General features: G+C 42.9%; 1 protein-coding gene across 1 annotated transcript in view; it reads right to left on the bottom strand.

The window, feature by feature from the left end:
• Positions 1–14,063, bottom strand: part of TNFRSF11A (TNF receptor superfamily member 11a) — a 152,451-nt gene extending 138,388 nt beyond the window's left edge. The window contains exon 1 of the mRNA XM_073630913.1: positions 12,409–14,063. Coding sequence (XP_073487014.1) covers positions 12,409–12,483 — 75 coding nt within the window. The 5' untranslated portion in view covers positions 12,484–14,063. The remainder of the gene's footprint in view (positions 1–12,408) is intronic.
• Between the last annotated feature and the right edge of the window lie 2,694 nt (positions 14,064–16,757).

Below are 16,757 nucleotides of genomic sequence, written 5' to 3'. Positions count from 1 at the left end.
GGAGGCTTCCACAAATTGAAAGGCTATGCCGATTGCACCACAACGGGCATAGTATATTTAGCTATGTGTCGTTGTGGTGCATTCTATATAGGCAAAACAAAGCGTCCATTTGCCAGAAGGATACAGGACCATTTGTATTATTTAGACGCAGGGTTACTTTACACCCCCATTTGCAAACATATTGGTCTACGACATAGCTTTGACCCCAGCTATGTGTCCTTCTTCGCTTTAGAGGTCATACCTGACTTAGAGAGGGGTGGGAACGTGGATAAAATTATACTGCAGCGTGAGGCCAGATGGATATATAACCAGCGTGCGACATGCCCGCCTGGCCTAAACACTGCGCTCTCCTTCAATCCATTCCTGTGAGGATTTTACCTGTAGCAAACTATCAAACCACCAATAATTAAGCGTAATTACATACACTGAAAACTACCCTTTTTTTTTTTTTTTCCCCATCTAACTGGTATCTAGGGCATATATATGATTCCGGTGACAGGTCCTCATTTATCCTTAACTACACAGTTTCACATACAATTTATTGATGTTCACTAGATGGCGCTGTTTTCCATATATGATGGCAGAGATTTAGGATGATTAGTTCCACACCCACATAAAACAATAGACTGCTCCTTTGTCTTCCTTTTGCTTTATCTGAATTATATCTGACTAGACTGGGATGTCACCATGCATAGATTGTGTTTTGCTTTTTTGTTTCTCATTTATGGATATGTATGTGACTCAAGGTGTTTGGTCCACTTGGACCACTGTATATGTCTGTATTCCCCCTATTCCTGGATCACTCCCGCTGTTTATGGCGACGGACACCTTAGGTGGGAGGACTCGGACGTCCCTGCGTGGGGGGCGGAGCTATTTCTTTTCCGCCCCGATGTGCCCTTCACGCCGCTGGCGTGGTATGGGCAATGCGCGCGCATCGTGGGAGGTGGAATGCGCATGCGTCCGCCCCCCCGATGCGCGCGCATCCTGGCAGGGACGTCCGGACCGGAAGCAATGCCAGAGGTCAGCCCCGACCTGATTGCTTCCGGTGGGACCGCATCATTTAAAAGATGGAGGCGCCGGTGCTGTCTGATAGACGCATCCTGCGACCATCCATCGCGACGGGCAGACGCACAACTATACAACTAGGAGCCATTACAGCCCCTCTCCCTCCATCTACAGAATTAGGGGTAAGTCGAGATTTATTTGGATGAACTCACTTTGCCCTACCCTCTATGGCTATATATATGAATGTGGGACTATTCTAACTGTAGGGACACATAAGTAGCAGAGCCTTTGTACCTCCGTCATTATAGATTTTTTGCCGGTTGTATCACCTTAATCCATTGCCTTATTTGGACCATTTATCCCATTAAAATCATCACACTGATATATTATAGATAAGGGATGATATACCTAGTGTTTATCAAAAACTGGGTTAAACTGCTCCCTTCCTCCCTGCTATAGAGATATGGGCTTTCTAAGCAATGAACTGGCCGACCATGCTCTGCATCCCAAATAGGTCCCTCCCTTTGGCATAGATGTCCCTGAAAACATTATACTATATTAATATATATTACAAACATAATTTCTATGTAATATACTAGATTGGGCGTCATATTAAAACTTCATTACCGTATAATGCTTTAGACCCCCTTTTTTGACCGTTATGGCCATTGTGAATATTATATATGATTTATTTTAAATCAGAGGAGCTCATGGGTTTCCCGTCTTTGTTTCAGTACGGGTCACCAGCCTATATTGCCCTTAGTGTGCGGTCCAGTCCTCCTTCTGGTATTGTCCCTTCGGGAACTGGCACCCAGGGACAATCCGTGCCGGTGGTTCAGAGGTGGATGTCCGGCGAATAATGGGAATAGCCTTATTCCTTTGATATTTTAATAGTAGGTGAGCAATAATTCTATGTAATTGATGTTTGTTCATTGTTTGAATCGATTTCATGTATGACCATTTCATAATTTGTGATTATTTATTATTTATACAGTTTAAATGAATCAATGATATCGTGTCTAGCCCTGATGAAGCGAAAATCCTTTTGCGAAACATGTTGGCATTAGTCACGTATGAAATCTGATATTCACTACTGGATGGTCATATGTTTGTACATGTATCTGATAAATGCTATTTTAATTTAATCTCAATAAATATTGTTAAATTTTTTATCAAATTTGTTTGATGTTCACCTACCAAACTCAGCTTTTTCCTTCAAAGTCCCACTCCAACTGAGGAGGGAGGGGGACCCCTTTATTTCCCTCCCCCCTTCTCTTCTTTCCTTTCATGATATACCAACTAGTTAGCCTCACCCACATGCCTGATGAAGAAACTTAACACATGGTTTCAAAAGCTTTTGAAGGGTTTCATTTACACTGTCACTAGACCATTTATTTTAACAAAAACTCCCATATCATATGTGGATATAAATGATTTAAAGCGAAACTTTACGTTTTCAATCAACTTTACCTCTTTTTAATCCTTACATTGCTAGGTTTAAGGCATACTATATATTATTTGTTTACGCTATTTCAGTTGCTTTTTGGTTTCTATTTTAGGCCACAATTCTGTCATCCCAGGAGTTTTTATGGGCATTTTTTTCCTTTCACTGGGAGGATTGGTTTTCTCAGCTAAGCATACCATCCTGTCTGCATGCCTGAGCTAAGGGCAGATGGATTCCAGGAAGTAAATGATACATGAATCATCTACCCTTACTCAAATGGCTATGGCTAGAATAGGAGATGTTCTTCAAAGTGATGTCTTGATCAATGGCTAGCACAGTACAGAACTCTACTATTGCTAAAAAATGTAAAATAAATAAACAAGCATAAAATAACCTAATAAACCCAGTTAATGATTCATAACTAATCAAATCTGAACTCTTGCAGCAGTTATATTGTTGGCAAAGTTGTATGCGGTCAAAAAATGTCTGCCAGAAGTTATGTCCCTTTTCAATGGAAAAGTAAACAAAGTCCTGATTATATTAATAGATATGTTAAAATTATCCAACATATGTTCACTTCTCTGTACTGCCCTGATAATGATTCAGTGGAAAAGAGCTTGAAAAAAAAAAAAACACAATATGCAGTATCCAATAGTAACATCAGATTTCACTATAATGTTTTAGATCAACAATGATATTGGCTTGATCAGAGTTTCTAGTACTTTTAGGTATGAGTGAACCATGTTTTTCTTTTTTTCCTGTAGCACCTCCCTGAACCCCGGTATCAGGGAGGGCTGACATTTCACCACAGGGTGCTGCTTCTTAGGCATGGTAGGCGTGCATGGTTGCAAAAGAGATGGGCGCCAGTCACTTTTAAAATGAACATGGTGAGTTTATTGCTCATAACAACAAAAACATGAAGGGAGAGAGGATTAGGGCACATGACACCCTTAGGACAGTAGGACGACAGATTAGCAGACTTCAAAAAAACAAATCTGTGGGGTTTACTGTAAGGAGAGGATAAAAGGTAGCAGTCAACAAGCACAGCCAGGCAATTACTTCTTTTTTCTTTTCTAAAACTTTAAAAATGAAATTCTGTAGAAATAGGAAGAAACATGTTGGGGGCGTGGCCTGGATGAATTGAGCTGAGGCTGTTTTTACTTGCTAACCACTGAGGCCAGACAAGGTGTGCGGAGGCCAGGCTATCTCTTTCTATTTCTACAGTGTACTTTGGGTCTGGATGAACCTTTCCCCAGCCTACACCCTTACTAGTCAGTGGAATCCAATTCATTAGACCTTGTCAGCCTGAGCGGGGGCCCCTAAGCATTTAAAAAATAAAGCCAAAATTGTGTGGAATGGTTAAAAGATTGTATTGCTGTCTGTGACCATGATGGATAGATTCACACACTATTTGTCCAGGTAACCATTGTCTGCTGCACAGAATGTGATAGTATGTGATAGTACAGAAGGACAACTGTCCAAGAGGGGCATTCCCTTCCCTTTGGAGAGATTTCCTCTCTGTTGAGCCCCTGAAATGGGTAAGTAAGACAGAAAATTAATTACAAAGACTTACTGTATTTTTCCTTCCCTGACGTATCTCAATAGCATCATACATGGTTTATGTGATGCTATGGAGATGTCAAAAAAAACAGAAATTTGATTACCAAATTTTCCTTTCCTGATGTATGATGTATCTCAATGGTATCATACATGTGCATGTGTGACCCCATGAAAATGTCAGGAAAGCAGAAAATTGATGACCAATACTTATTATAATATTCCCTTACTGACTTCATAGCATTATGCAAGGGCTCATGTGATGCTCCGGAAAACGTCAGGAAAGTGGAAGATTACCAATACACATTGAAATATTCCTTTCCTTATATATCTCATTGGTATCATACACTAACCCGTGTGATACCATGGAGATGTCAGGAAAATAGAAAATTGATTACCAATACTTACTGTAATTTTTTTTCCTGATGTGTCTCCACGACTTCATAAATAGACTTGTGTGATGCTATGGAGGTATCAGGAAACTGAAAATGTATTATAACGCTTACTGTAATTTTCCATGCCTGACATAACTTAATGGCATCATACACAGGCTTGTGTGTTGCCATTGAGATATCAACAAAATAGAAAATTAAAAACCAGTACTTACCATAATTTTCCCTACCAGACTTATCTCTATTGCACCACATGAGCTAATGTGTGATGCTATGGCGATATGTCAGGAAAGGTAAATCACTCCAGGAAGACACAGACAACAACAAAAATATTAAAACTGAAAACTGAAAAAAAAAAAAACTGATATAATAGAATGAGTCTGGGGGATAAAACATATAAAGCATGACTTCAGGAACTTAAAGCGTAGTTCCACACAAAAATGTAACTTCCGCTTTTCGGAACCCTCCCCCCCTCCGGTGTCACATTTGGCACCTTTCAGGGGGGAGGGGGGTGCAGATACCTGTCTGAGACAGGTATTTGCACCCACTTCCGGCATAGACTCCCATGGGAGTCTATTCCTCTTCCCGTCCCGACCGCACTGTCTGCTGGGAACACACAGCTCCCAGGAGAGAGCGGGGACCACTAGGGACGCGCAGCGCGACTCGCGCATGCGCAGTAGGGAACCGGGAAGTGAAGCCGCAACGCTTCACTTCCTGATTCCCTCACCTAGGATGGCGGCGGCAGCCGCCGACATCGCTGGACCCTGGGACAGGTAAGTGGCCATGTATTAAAAGTCAGCAGCTGCAGTATTTGTAGCTGCTGGCTTTTAATATTTTTTTTTTTTTGGCGGTGTGGGTGAACCCCCGCTTTAATAAGTACAGTCTGGAGTAAAAGAAGGGAACGAGGAGACATGATTGAAACCTTTAAATACATCAAGGGGGTGAATAAGGTTCAGGAGGGCAGTTTTTTCAATATGAAACCAAAATCAACAACACCAAGAACATCAAGAAAATCATGACCTCAAACTAAGGTGTCTGTTTATGAAGCAGTGATCAGCGGTAATCCCGAGGATCACCGCCGATCACAGTCCATAAACAGTTTATGAAACAGTGATAATCGGGGGAGAACATGTTTGAACTTGTTCTCCTGCCGATTATCTCTACACACGGAGAATCCTCATGAATGACACAGTAATGGCCAGTTTATGAAGCGGTGATCTCACCGCTTCACTGGCGATCTGTGTCAGAATTCACACTCCCAGGTTCACCAGCTCAGAGGTGGTGAATCGGGGAGTGAAGAGGAAATCTCGGGGGATCTGAGGGGGAAGGAGGAAGATTTTTAACTTCCTTATGCCTCGTTCAGACCCCCCAACACTGTAACCATGTCCCCCTGTCATATTTATGTGTATACATATATATATACACATATATACATATAATGTGTATATGTATATATATATATAATGTGTGTGTATATACATGTATATATAATATGTGTGTGTGTATACATATGTATATAATGTAGGGGGACTGGTTATTTTATTAACATTAATCCACGCCGTCTGTCTGTGTATTGAGCGGTGATAATTTATCACTGCTTAATAAACTGACATCTCTGTATTTCTGGTACTGTAATCTCGTAAAGTCTCACAAGATTCCAGTATCAGGGGCCGTTCTCTATTGCTTTGAAGCGTTTGTAGATCTCTTCACTCCTCCGAAGGTGAAGCGATCTACAAAGCTTCATAAACAGGCACACAGAGGAGAAAGATCTTCACTGTGAATGCCGGAGAATGAAGCGGTGAATAGATTTCACTGCTTCATAAACGGACACCTAACTGGAGGAACGTTCAAAACTAATCTCAGAAAGTATTATTTTTCTGAAAGGATAGTTGATGCTTGGAATAAACTTCCAGCAGAGATAGTGAGACAGTCAACATCAAGTGGCTTCAAACATGCTTGGGACAAACATACCTGTAGGTCTATACTCAGACAATAAAGTTAACAGAAAAAAAAGGCAGAATTGATGGACTACTCTGTCTTTCTATGTTCCTAACTAAAAAAAAATTTGCTATATACATTGTATGCTTTTAATCAATCAGTGCAAGTGTAAATCATGCTGTTCAGGTTGAATGTACTGATGTTGATAAGTTATGTGACCAGAGGCAGGGGTTTTAACATCTCGAGGCAGCTTTTGCCCTTCTCTCACCCTGCCTAGCACAAAAGGCATTGCATGCATGCTGCTTCTCAAAGTGAACCAGAAAAACTGGAGATGTCATTTTTGACTTATCCAATGCAAGCCTCAGGACTGGCAGTAACTCACTTGGTAATGAAGCCAAAATCAGGAAGATAGCCCTGAAGTCTGGACCTCTAAAACAACTCAGCAATGACAGCTTCCATATTGCTGTTCACACAGTTTTCTTTTAATTCACACTGCTCACTACGGAAATAGTGCTCAGAAAAAGTTACAGATCCCATAGTGTAAAAAAAAATATCAAATAAAAAGAACTCTGAAAATTAAACCTGGCCTTTAACTAAAATGAATCCAAGTCTGTTAAATAAACACATCTGTAAGCGTGACTAAGTACATAGTTTGTCTTCTGGCATTGTGGTATTTATAAGCATTTTCTGTGCCCCTTCGGTCAAAAAAAAACTCTATTAAGGGTCTGTTGTGTAGATTTGCAACCAGCAATTAGTTTCAGCCACTATTGGATGAAAATTTCAGTTGAAAAGGAAACTACTCATAAGCTATAGCAACCAATCAGATTATACCTTCAAAATAATAGGTTAAAATGTATTTACCCCCGCCCCTTTGGTGTTAGATTGGATAATGTGGTCATATATTTTCTTGATTTTTTATTGATTATAAACTTAGCGCCAGTTGTTGCTCCTGCTAACCTGCCCCTCAGTCCAAATTCAGAGGTAAACAAGGGTTGCCTAATTTATACAAATCTATATGTGTAAAGAATTGATTTGTTCAGGCTGTAGGTGCCTCAACAATATTTACCCTGAGCCAACCAGACAGGGAAGTGAAGTGGACAGGATGAATAGGGGAAAGTCAGAGATTCCATATTTACTTTAGAAGATCCCAAAGACCTGTGCTGCCTAAAACCCTAATAATACTCCCCTCTTCAATCTGCAGTGTCTGGCCTCAAGAGCTCTCTCTGCTCTGCATCCTCAACAATCATCCATGAAAGAACGCAAACAGATGACATCACTCCATTGATGTTTATTCCAACAATTTAACTTACTGCAAGTCCCCACCTGTGGCCACACTTAATGCATTTCACCCTTATCGGGCTTGTCTGACTATAAGAGTTGTTGTAAGAGTTGTTGTAAGAGTTGTTGTAACCTATGCAGAAATGTTATGTTATTTTGAATGACAACCAATGCACCCCAACAGTCCTTTTAAAGTAGAACTATGGCCATTAAAACATGTGCTTTGACACTTTATTAAAATGCATCTTGCACTTACAGTTTTCTCTTTGTTCCCTTGCAAAGTCCTAACTTTTGATCCTACCAGTAAAGTCTGCCTAATGCAGCTTTTTTTGAGGAGATGGCAACAATGCTGCACTGCACCTGAATTTAAAGCAGCTTTGCCACACTCTATTAGGCCACTTAACATGCCATTTTTGTCTAGGCTGTGACGTGATGCAGCTCAATGTGTTTTATATATTACATGGCAAGACAGCAATACTTAAAGTGTTTGTTATGGCACTTATATAAGATTATGCCAGCCCCTCAATTAGGCCCCTTTCACACTAGGGCGGTTTGCAGGCGTTATTGCGCTAAAAATACCGCCTGCAAACCGCCCCAAAACAGCCTCCGCTGTTGTTTGTGAAGCGGTGCGCTGGCAGGAGAAGAAAAAATCTCCTGTCAGCCGCATCTTTGGAGCGGTGAAGGAGCGGTGTATTCACCGCTCCTAAACTGCTCCTGCCCATTGAAATCAATGGGACAGCGCGGCAATACCGCGGCTATAGCCGCGCTATACGAGTGGATTTAACCCTTTTTCGGTCGCCAGCGGGGGGTTAAAACTGCACCGCTAGCAGCCGAATACCACGGTAAAACAGCGCTAAAAATAGCGCTGTTTTACCGCCGACGCCCCCTACCGCCCCAGTGTGAAAGGGGCCCTAAAGGCTGGCATAACACACTGTGTAAGTTGTTTTTAAAAACGAGTGTTCTAAATACCGAATTTCAGCTGTCTTCAGGCCAGTCACATGACTCGTGGCTGCTATACAGCTCCGATGGATGTCTTCTGCGGGAGGGGCCGTGATTCCCCTCTGACGTCAGCCGGGGAGATCACGTAGCCGCTCCTCTCCTCCGCAGAAGCCATCCATCGGAGCTGTAAAGCTGCCGCGAGTCACGTGACCGGCCTGAAGTCAGCTGAAATTTGGTATTTAAAACACTTGTTTTTAAAAACAAATTACGCAGTGTGCTATGCCAGCCTCTAATAGAGGGGCTAGCAGTGACAAATTTAAGTTTTTATTTTTACAATAATAGCGGCAGGTGGCAGGGCTGGGCCGGGCTGGAGACAGACAGAGTGGGAGATGACAGGCAGGAAGGAGGGAGTGAGGGGGAAGAGAGGAGAGCAGAACAGGCAGCGTATGACGGAGGAACGCACTTTGACCACGGTGATCAGGGACAAGCAGCCCTGGTTATCGTGGTCCGTTTAGAGAGGGCATACAGGAAGCGGCAGATTCAGGTTTTTTTTTTTACAGTTTAGAGGGGGGCAGATTACACAGCACAAGCACTGTGCTGTGCAATCTGCTTTAAGGGACCAGGATCTATATAATTTTTTTTTTTTGGTTAACAAACGCTTTAAGTTACTTAACCTCTTGCCGGCTACATAATAAGGACAGAGGCAAAGAGGGTGAGGTTTAACTCCCACACGCAGCAAATATGTATCCATGAATGTGCTGTGTATTGATAATTGGGAGCCAGCTGTGCTGACTCCTGATCAAGTGACCACTGTGACAGCCAGTCACGGTGGTCAGACAGTCCTTCCAACCCCCCCAACCCCCCCTCCTTCCATAAAGGCCTAGTTAAAGTGGGCAGGATGGGTTAAAAATATAACATTGTTTAGTAATGTTTAAATTTGCCATATTGGTTCATGTGAAATGTGTTTTTTAATGACAAGTGAAATTTAAGGCTGAGGTGGCTGCTTGAGTGAGCTCTTACAAAATTGTGCAATTATGCACAACATACTTGCACATCATGGATTACTTACTTCTGTTTGCGCTCCTCAAGCGATTACCACATCCCCCTCCCTGTTGCCAATGTTGCCATTTTCTCAGCTGCTTCTTTTACGTTCAGCACCTTCTTTCTTCAGCCTTTAGGTGACCATGTATGCACGCTGGAGTTACATTATCCCAGAACTCTGTTCAATTCTCTGCATCTTACAGATGCTGAGCGTAGACTAAGAATGTACACTGCACTAAGCATAATGGGAGCTTAGAAGGTGCTTGTTCCAGGTCTGTGACTCACTATGGTATTCGAAAAATTGCTAGGGAAAGGAAAAAGCTTTTTGGCAGAAGAGACATACAAATTGTCTCCTATTAAAAAAATATGCCTCCTGGCCTAATTGTTTAGACTTCAGTTTGGCTTTAAATCGGTAGTAAATGTAAGAGTAAATAAATAAATAAATAAAAAATCCCCAGCAAGGCAATGGCATAATGTGCTAGTACGCATCGCATACTAGCACATTATGATAACTAACTTTACTTTAGTCACCACTGACAGGGCTTCCATCTCCCCCCAGTCATCCTTCTGGGTTCACGGGCTCTGGCTGTATGAATGGACGAGCCAGGACGAGGTCACGCCTGTGCATGTACGTGGGAGTCAGGGCCCTGGCAGGGATCTCTGAAGATATGGTAAGGGTATGCAAAACGCATGCTCTGGTGACCTCACCGGCTGCATCCTGTGTGAATACATCCCATACAGTGCAAGTTTAGGAGATTTTCTTTGTACCTACAGGTAAGCCTTATTATAGGCTTACCTGCTGTAGGTACAAGTTCAAAAGTAGACTTTACTTCCACTTTAGGTTGCAGGCAGAATATGGGCCTGGTTGTTGCCAGTTGTTCTGTGCTTAAATGCAAACCAAAATCACAGCATACAGTATATCTGAAGCAAACGGTGAGATCTTAATTCCCTGCTATGACTGAAAGTCATGGGTCGAAGGGGACACGGATGGCTTTCCAAAAATGTATCCACGTGGCACATACAACGTTACTGTTATCCAGATGTGATTGAGAACATCACTATTGTTCAGATATAATTTTTTTTTTGTGATGTCACATCATTCAGAATTTTATATTTGACTTCATAAGCAATGGAATCATGTCAGTTGTGTGATATTTTTAATAAGGTTTACACTGTAGTGCTGTAGTGCTAGATCCTGTTCATTCTTAACACACAATGATAGGATGTAGGGAGTTTCCGTAGCCATAGCTTTCTTGTAAAACATGTGTCTAAACACCAGTAGACAGCAGATGAGGGGAATCTCCATTCACTCAGCTCACTTACTACTAGATGCATGTCTGTACGCACCCCGTCAGTGTATGACATACTGATCCACTTTCTGTCAAACACATATACCAATGTATGTGTCTAATTTATAGACAGAGCAACCAATCAGAAATGATCTTTACAAGCTCTAACCAACATAAACAGTTTACCCTTTGTAGGACCTCCAGTGTAGCCGGTAGGAGGCAGCAGAGGGAGGCTGCATGACCGCAGATGGGACCCATATCCAGTAATATATTAAGGCCCCTAAACCGTACCCCCAGTTCTGACCAAACTTTTGACACTTGAAATCTGATTGCTAGGTATAGGTTAGTGAACATATTTCTTCCTTGTACTTCATTGCTTTATATTTTAGGACTGACTGGTAGGATTTGAAAGAGCTGTGCGGTGCCTTAACCTATAACAACCAAACAGACACCGTGCTTTACTATCTGGTATATTGGTGTTTCATGACATCAAGAGCAAATGTAGACTTGTTGGCCATAGCAACCAATTGTAATTTTCCTTCATTTGAATGATAACAACTATTTGGTTTCTATAGACAAAAGTTGCTTATTTTTTCATATTTTAAAATAGACTCCACATTTTTTTATCTAGAAATCTATTTTCTCTGCATCCTAAAATAACAATAGAGTACTGTCCGTGATACTTTTTTTATTTGTACTAACATACACATTTTCAGAACAAGCTATCAATCAGTGTGTGCCCCCTTCTTCAAGGCCCAAGCAGTACTAATACACAATGTTTTAGTTTACTTTAAGTAAGACAATCTCTGCAGAAAAACCAAAGAAAAAAAAAGAAAAAAACACACAAACATACACAGCAATGGTAATTAAAGTGGTTGTAAAGACTAAAGGTTTTTTTTTTTAAAACCTCCATGCATTCTATGCATGAAGTTAAAAACCTTCAGTATGCAGCTCCCCCCTCAGCCCTCCCAATACTTACGCAAGCCCAATTATGATCCAGCGTTGTGCATGAGAGCAGTTGCTCTCCTAGGTCTCTGCCTCCTTATTGGCTGAGAGATAGCAGCAGAAGCCATTGGCTGGTCCCGCTGCTGTCAATCACAGCCCACTGACAGTGAGGAGGGAGGGAGTTGGCAATCCCCATTCTGTGTGTTTTATGGACACACAAAATGAAGCTCGGGAGCGAGCACACACGAGTGCTCCCACAGCAAGCAGCTTGCTATGTGGGCACTCAGAGTAGAAGAGGGGCTAGGAGTGCTGGCGGTTGACCCGAGAGGTGGACCATCAGGGGTGCACTGCGAAAAACCATTGCTCAGTGTAGCTATGAATAACATGCTTGTTATTTTTAGGAAATAAAAAAATACCTTTAATATCACTTTAAACTTGAGTAGTTAGTGAGATAAGGCAGGGAGAGAGCTATAAATTGGGAGGGGGAGTAACAGTCATGGGGTGGGGGTGTTGTATCTATGCATCCTACATAGACATATTCCAATATCAAGTGAGTTTTGCAAAGAAAGAAGAGACTTACGGTTTCTGCACCAAAAGACCAGAAAGTGATATAGAGTGCGCCAATAATCCATAATCTGATCATGAAGACTTCCATACTGCGTCTACTCCTCAAATGCCAGATGATTTTAGTGTGCGGTGCCTCTTCTCTGTCCTGGAGGTAATCTGCTCACCTATCTGTGATGGAGGTCATCTGCTCATCTATCTATGATGGAGGTCATCTGCTCATCTATCTATGATGGAGGTCATCTGCTCACTTCTCTGTCCTGAAGATAATATGTTCACTTCTGTCTTGGAAGTATTCTGTTCACTTCTCTGTCCTTTAGGTATTCTGTTCACTTATCTGTCCCGGAGGTGATCTGTGCACGTCTCTGTCACTGAAGGTAATCTGTTCACCTCTCTGCCTTAAAGGCAAACTGTTCACCTCTCTGCCCTAAAGGCAATCTGTTCACCTCTCTGTCCAGAAGGTAATCTGTTCAGGTCCTGGAAGTAGTCTGTAATAGAGGTAAGTTGTTCACCTCCCTGCCCTAAAGGCAATCTGTTCACCTCTTTGTCCAGAAGGTAATCTGTTCAGGTCCTGGAAGTAGTCTGTAATAGAGGTAAATTGTTCACCTCCCTGCCCTAAAGGCAATCTGTTCACCTCTCTGTCCAGAAAGTAATCAGTTCAGGTCCTGGAAGTAGTCTGTAATAGAGGTAAGTTGTTCACCTCCCTGCCCTAAAGGCAATCTCTTCACCTTGCTGTCCAGAAGGTCATCTGTTCAGGTCCTGGAAGTAGTCTGTAATAGAGGTAAGTTGTTCACCTTCCTGCCCTAAAGGCAATCTGTTCACCTCTCTGTCCAGAAGGTAATCAGTTCAGGTCCTGGAAGTAGTCTGTAATAGAGGTAAGTTGTTCACCTCCCTGCCCTAAAGGCAATCTGTTCACCTCTCTGTCCAGAAAGTAATCAGTTCAGGTCCTGGAAGTAGTCTGTAATAGAGGTAAGTTGTTTACCTCCCTGCCCTAAAGGCAATCTGTTCACCTCTCTGTCCAGAAAGTAATCAGTTCAGGTCCTGGAAGTAGTCTGTAATAGAGGTAAATTGTTCACCTCCCTGCCCTAAAGGCAATCTCTTCACCTTGCTGTCCAGAAGGTCATCTGTTCAGGTCCTGGAAGTAGTCTGTAATAGAGGTAAGTTGTTCACCTTCCTGCCCTAAAGGCAATCTGTTCACCTCTCTGTCCAGAAAGTAATCTGTTCAGGTCCTGGAAGTAGACTGTACTGGAGGTAAATTGTTCACCTTTTTGTCCTGGAGGTGTCCTGATCACCTCTCTGACCCTGTAGGTAATCTCTACTCCACGCCACTCTGTATAAGCTCCCTGCCTGTCCCCACCACTTACACAAACTTCTTAGCAAATTGCAGTAACAGGAATGCAGGAGTCCCAATTATTCCTTTATCCTCTGCTGCAATCTCAGAATGTACTCCAGTCCTGAAACAGTATACTGGTCATTTCCAGCATTCATTCTTCTTAAATCCAAACATTTGAAGTGCTCCTTTTGTATTGTTTTCTCCCAGGAACCTTTCATGCAGCCAGTCGCTGGATCATGTCCCAAGTGTGTGACTTTCGGTTCTATCTTGTGTCTGTGCTCTGTTACTTCCCTCTCTGTACAGTAGTGTGTGGCTCCCACATTCTTTGCTATCTTCCCAGATGTAAAGCCAGCCCTCTGCTCCTCCCTTACATGGCTGCACCTCCTGGAGACCCAGCCTCATGTATGCTAAGGCATTTCAGGATATCAGACAGCTTTGATTGAGATAAAAGACAGTTACAATACATAGTAAGCATGCAGTTATTTAAAGCGCCCCTTTCGCTAGGCTGAAAACAGAATCAACTAGGAGAAGCCTGTAGAAAAGGATGTTAGAGCATAAAAATAATAAGATAAAAATAGATAGCCTATTAAAAGATAAGATAACAATTCCAGCTTGTGCTTTAATTTTCAGCGTCAATCCAGAGATTTCCACAACTAGATGTCCCTGCTGCTAGATCTCCTTAATCTGATGGCTAGCATCATTTCACCCACTTTCTCTGAGCCAAAGTGGTCCTGGACCCACCCCAGCTTGTGACTGGACAGTGAAAGGAGAAGCAGCACAGTGATAAGTTCAGCTCTCTGTCACTCTGCTTTCTCCTCCTGCACGCTTCCTGTCAGCATATGAACTCATTGGCTTCTCGTGCTGCTTCTTCTTTTCATAAATAAAGCTGAGCTCTGGGGAAAAGAAAAAATCCTCCTGTGCAGTGGGGCTTTCCATATTGCAGGGGTTAAAGCAGAACTAAGGTCCACAATACTTACTTTTGCATCAACTGTTCAATGCCCGCAAGGTTTTTCACCAGCATCTTCTCTCAAGCTTTCAGCTCTTCTGTACGTAGACTGCAAGAGACCAAGTGAAATTCAGGTACTTATACTGCTTGCATTAAAAAAATGTATTGATGTATTCATGATTACAGAGCTCCATTCATTTATGTCTCTTCCATCGGCCAAGAGATCAGCTTCAAAGTGGTTGTAAAGACTAAGGCTGGGTTCACACTAGCTGCGGCCGCGGCTAGCAGCAGGGGTCTGGTGTGTCCCTGTTCTCTGTTTCAGGTGCGAATCAGGTCCGAATTTTTTCCTGAATTCGAACCTGAAATGAAGCCAAAGATGCACAGGACCCCTTTCCAGTGCGGACCGCCGCCGCTCCGGAGCTGTGTGAACCGGCTCCATTGAGAGCCATTCACAGTCTCCTGTCATACGACTTGGATGCGGGGAAACCCGAATGCAATTTGCATAAGCGTGAACCCAGCCTGAAGGTTTTCACCTTCATGCATTCTATGCATGAAGGTAAAAAACCTTCAGTGTGCAGCTTCCCCCTCAGCCCCCTAATACTTACCTAAGCCCGATCTCGATCCAGCGATGTGCATGAGACCCAAGGCACTTCCAGGTCTCTCCCTCCTGATTGGCTGAGATGCAGCAGCGGGAGCCAATGGCTCCCGCTGCTGTCAATCACAGACAGTAAGGCGGGAGCAGGGGTCAGGGCTGAGCCGCACTTTCTGTGTCTTATGGACGCAGACAGCCTGCTTGGGAGCGAGCATGCACAAGTGCCCCCACAGTAAGCTTGCTATGGGGGCACTCTGCAAGGGGGAGGGGCCCAGTTCGCTGGAGGGGGACCCGAGAAGAGGAGAATTAGGGCTGCCCTGTGCAAAGCCACTGCATAACATGTTTGTTATTTTTTTTTTTAATTCAACTTTTTCTTTCACAATCAATTTAAATATTTATCTTTCTAGCAGGTGGCATGTCCATTTACTGCACTCTGTGGCTGTGGTTTCACCCTCTGGCTACTATGTCATTAATATGTCCCAAAGTGACACAGTGGTTGGTAGGAGGAACCACAGTGCACAGCTGGAGACCAGGTGTCCTGCACACCCAGAAGTTTTGGATAGCAGCACCCATAGCTCTGTGAGAGAGCAAAGATTTTACTTGCGAGACCGCCTAAGATTCCTGTGTAAGTCTCTGCTTGCTGAGTGAAACGGGTCCCTGCTCCTGAACAATGGTTTCTAAGATGGACATGTATACCCACTGCATTATCCTACGAGTCATCTGTACATCTGCAGCCAAGTGAGTACATCTGTTCAGTAAACTTTCTGCAACATTTGGTAATTGAAAAATACTATTTTTATTTTTAATGTGTTGCCACACATAAGATTAATACAGTGCACTTTCCTTATGTTGCCATCTGCTTTTTCAGACAGGTCTGGACTTATTTCTGTGCAATGAACAATAATTGGATCTAATGGAACTCTTGGAAATGCAGCCAAATGCATGCAAATGTGTTTATTACGTATTTCGCATGCATTGTGTGAAATCAGTTACCTGCTGAAACCAGGTTGGGTTCTCATTGTAATAGCGTGTGATTATATAGAGAAAATGCATATTACAAACATCGACATACACTGGACAAAACAAATGCATTTAAACTACCTAATCAGCCTAATAGAGCAGACAACAAAGATTAATGTTGTTATAGAGATAAAAGCTGTGTGCAGTTCCCCCTTATACGGTACTTACCTGAGCCTGATCCAGCTCTGTGCCCAAGAGCAGAGACTCTCTTAGCTTTCTCTCTCCCCACTGGAGATTGAGGCAGCAAGGGGAGCCATTGCTGGTAATATTAGTGAGAAGAGAGTGGGAGCGGGCTGAGCCATGCTGTATGTGTCAATGGACACACAGCTCATGGCTCGGGAGCAAACCTGCACAAGTGACCTCATAGTAAAGGGCTTGCTATGGGGGCACTTGGGGGAGCCAGGAGCGTCGTTGGAGGACCCCAGAAGAGGAGGATCAGGGTTGCTCTGAGCAAAACCATTAAAACAGAGCTGG

The sequence above is a fragment of the Aquarana catesbeiana genome, linkage group LG05 (assembly GCF_042186555.1).
Source record: "Aquarana catesbeiana isolate 2022-GZ linkage group LG05, ASM4218655v1, whole genome shotgun sequence".
Classification (NCBI taxonomy): domain Eukaryota; kingdom Metazoa; phylum Chordata; class Amphibia; order Anura; family Ranidae; genus Aquarana; species Aquarana catesbeiana.
The sequence above is the reverse complement of the archived record's forward strand: the minus strand, read 5'-3'. Positions and strand labels throughout refer to the sequence as shown.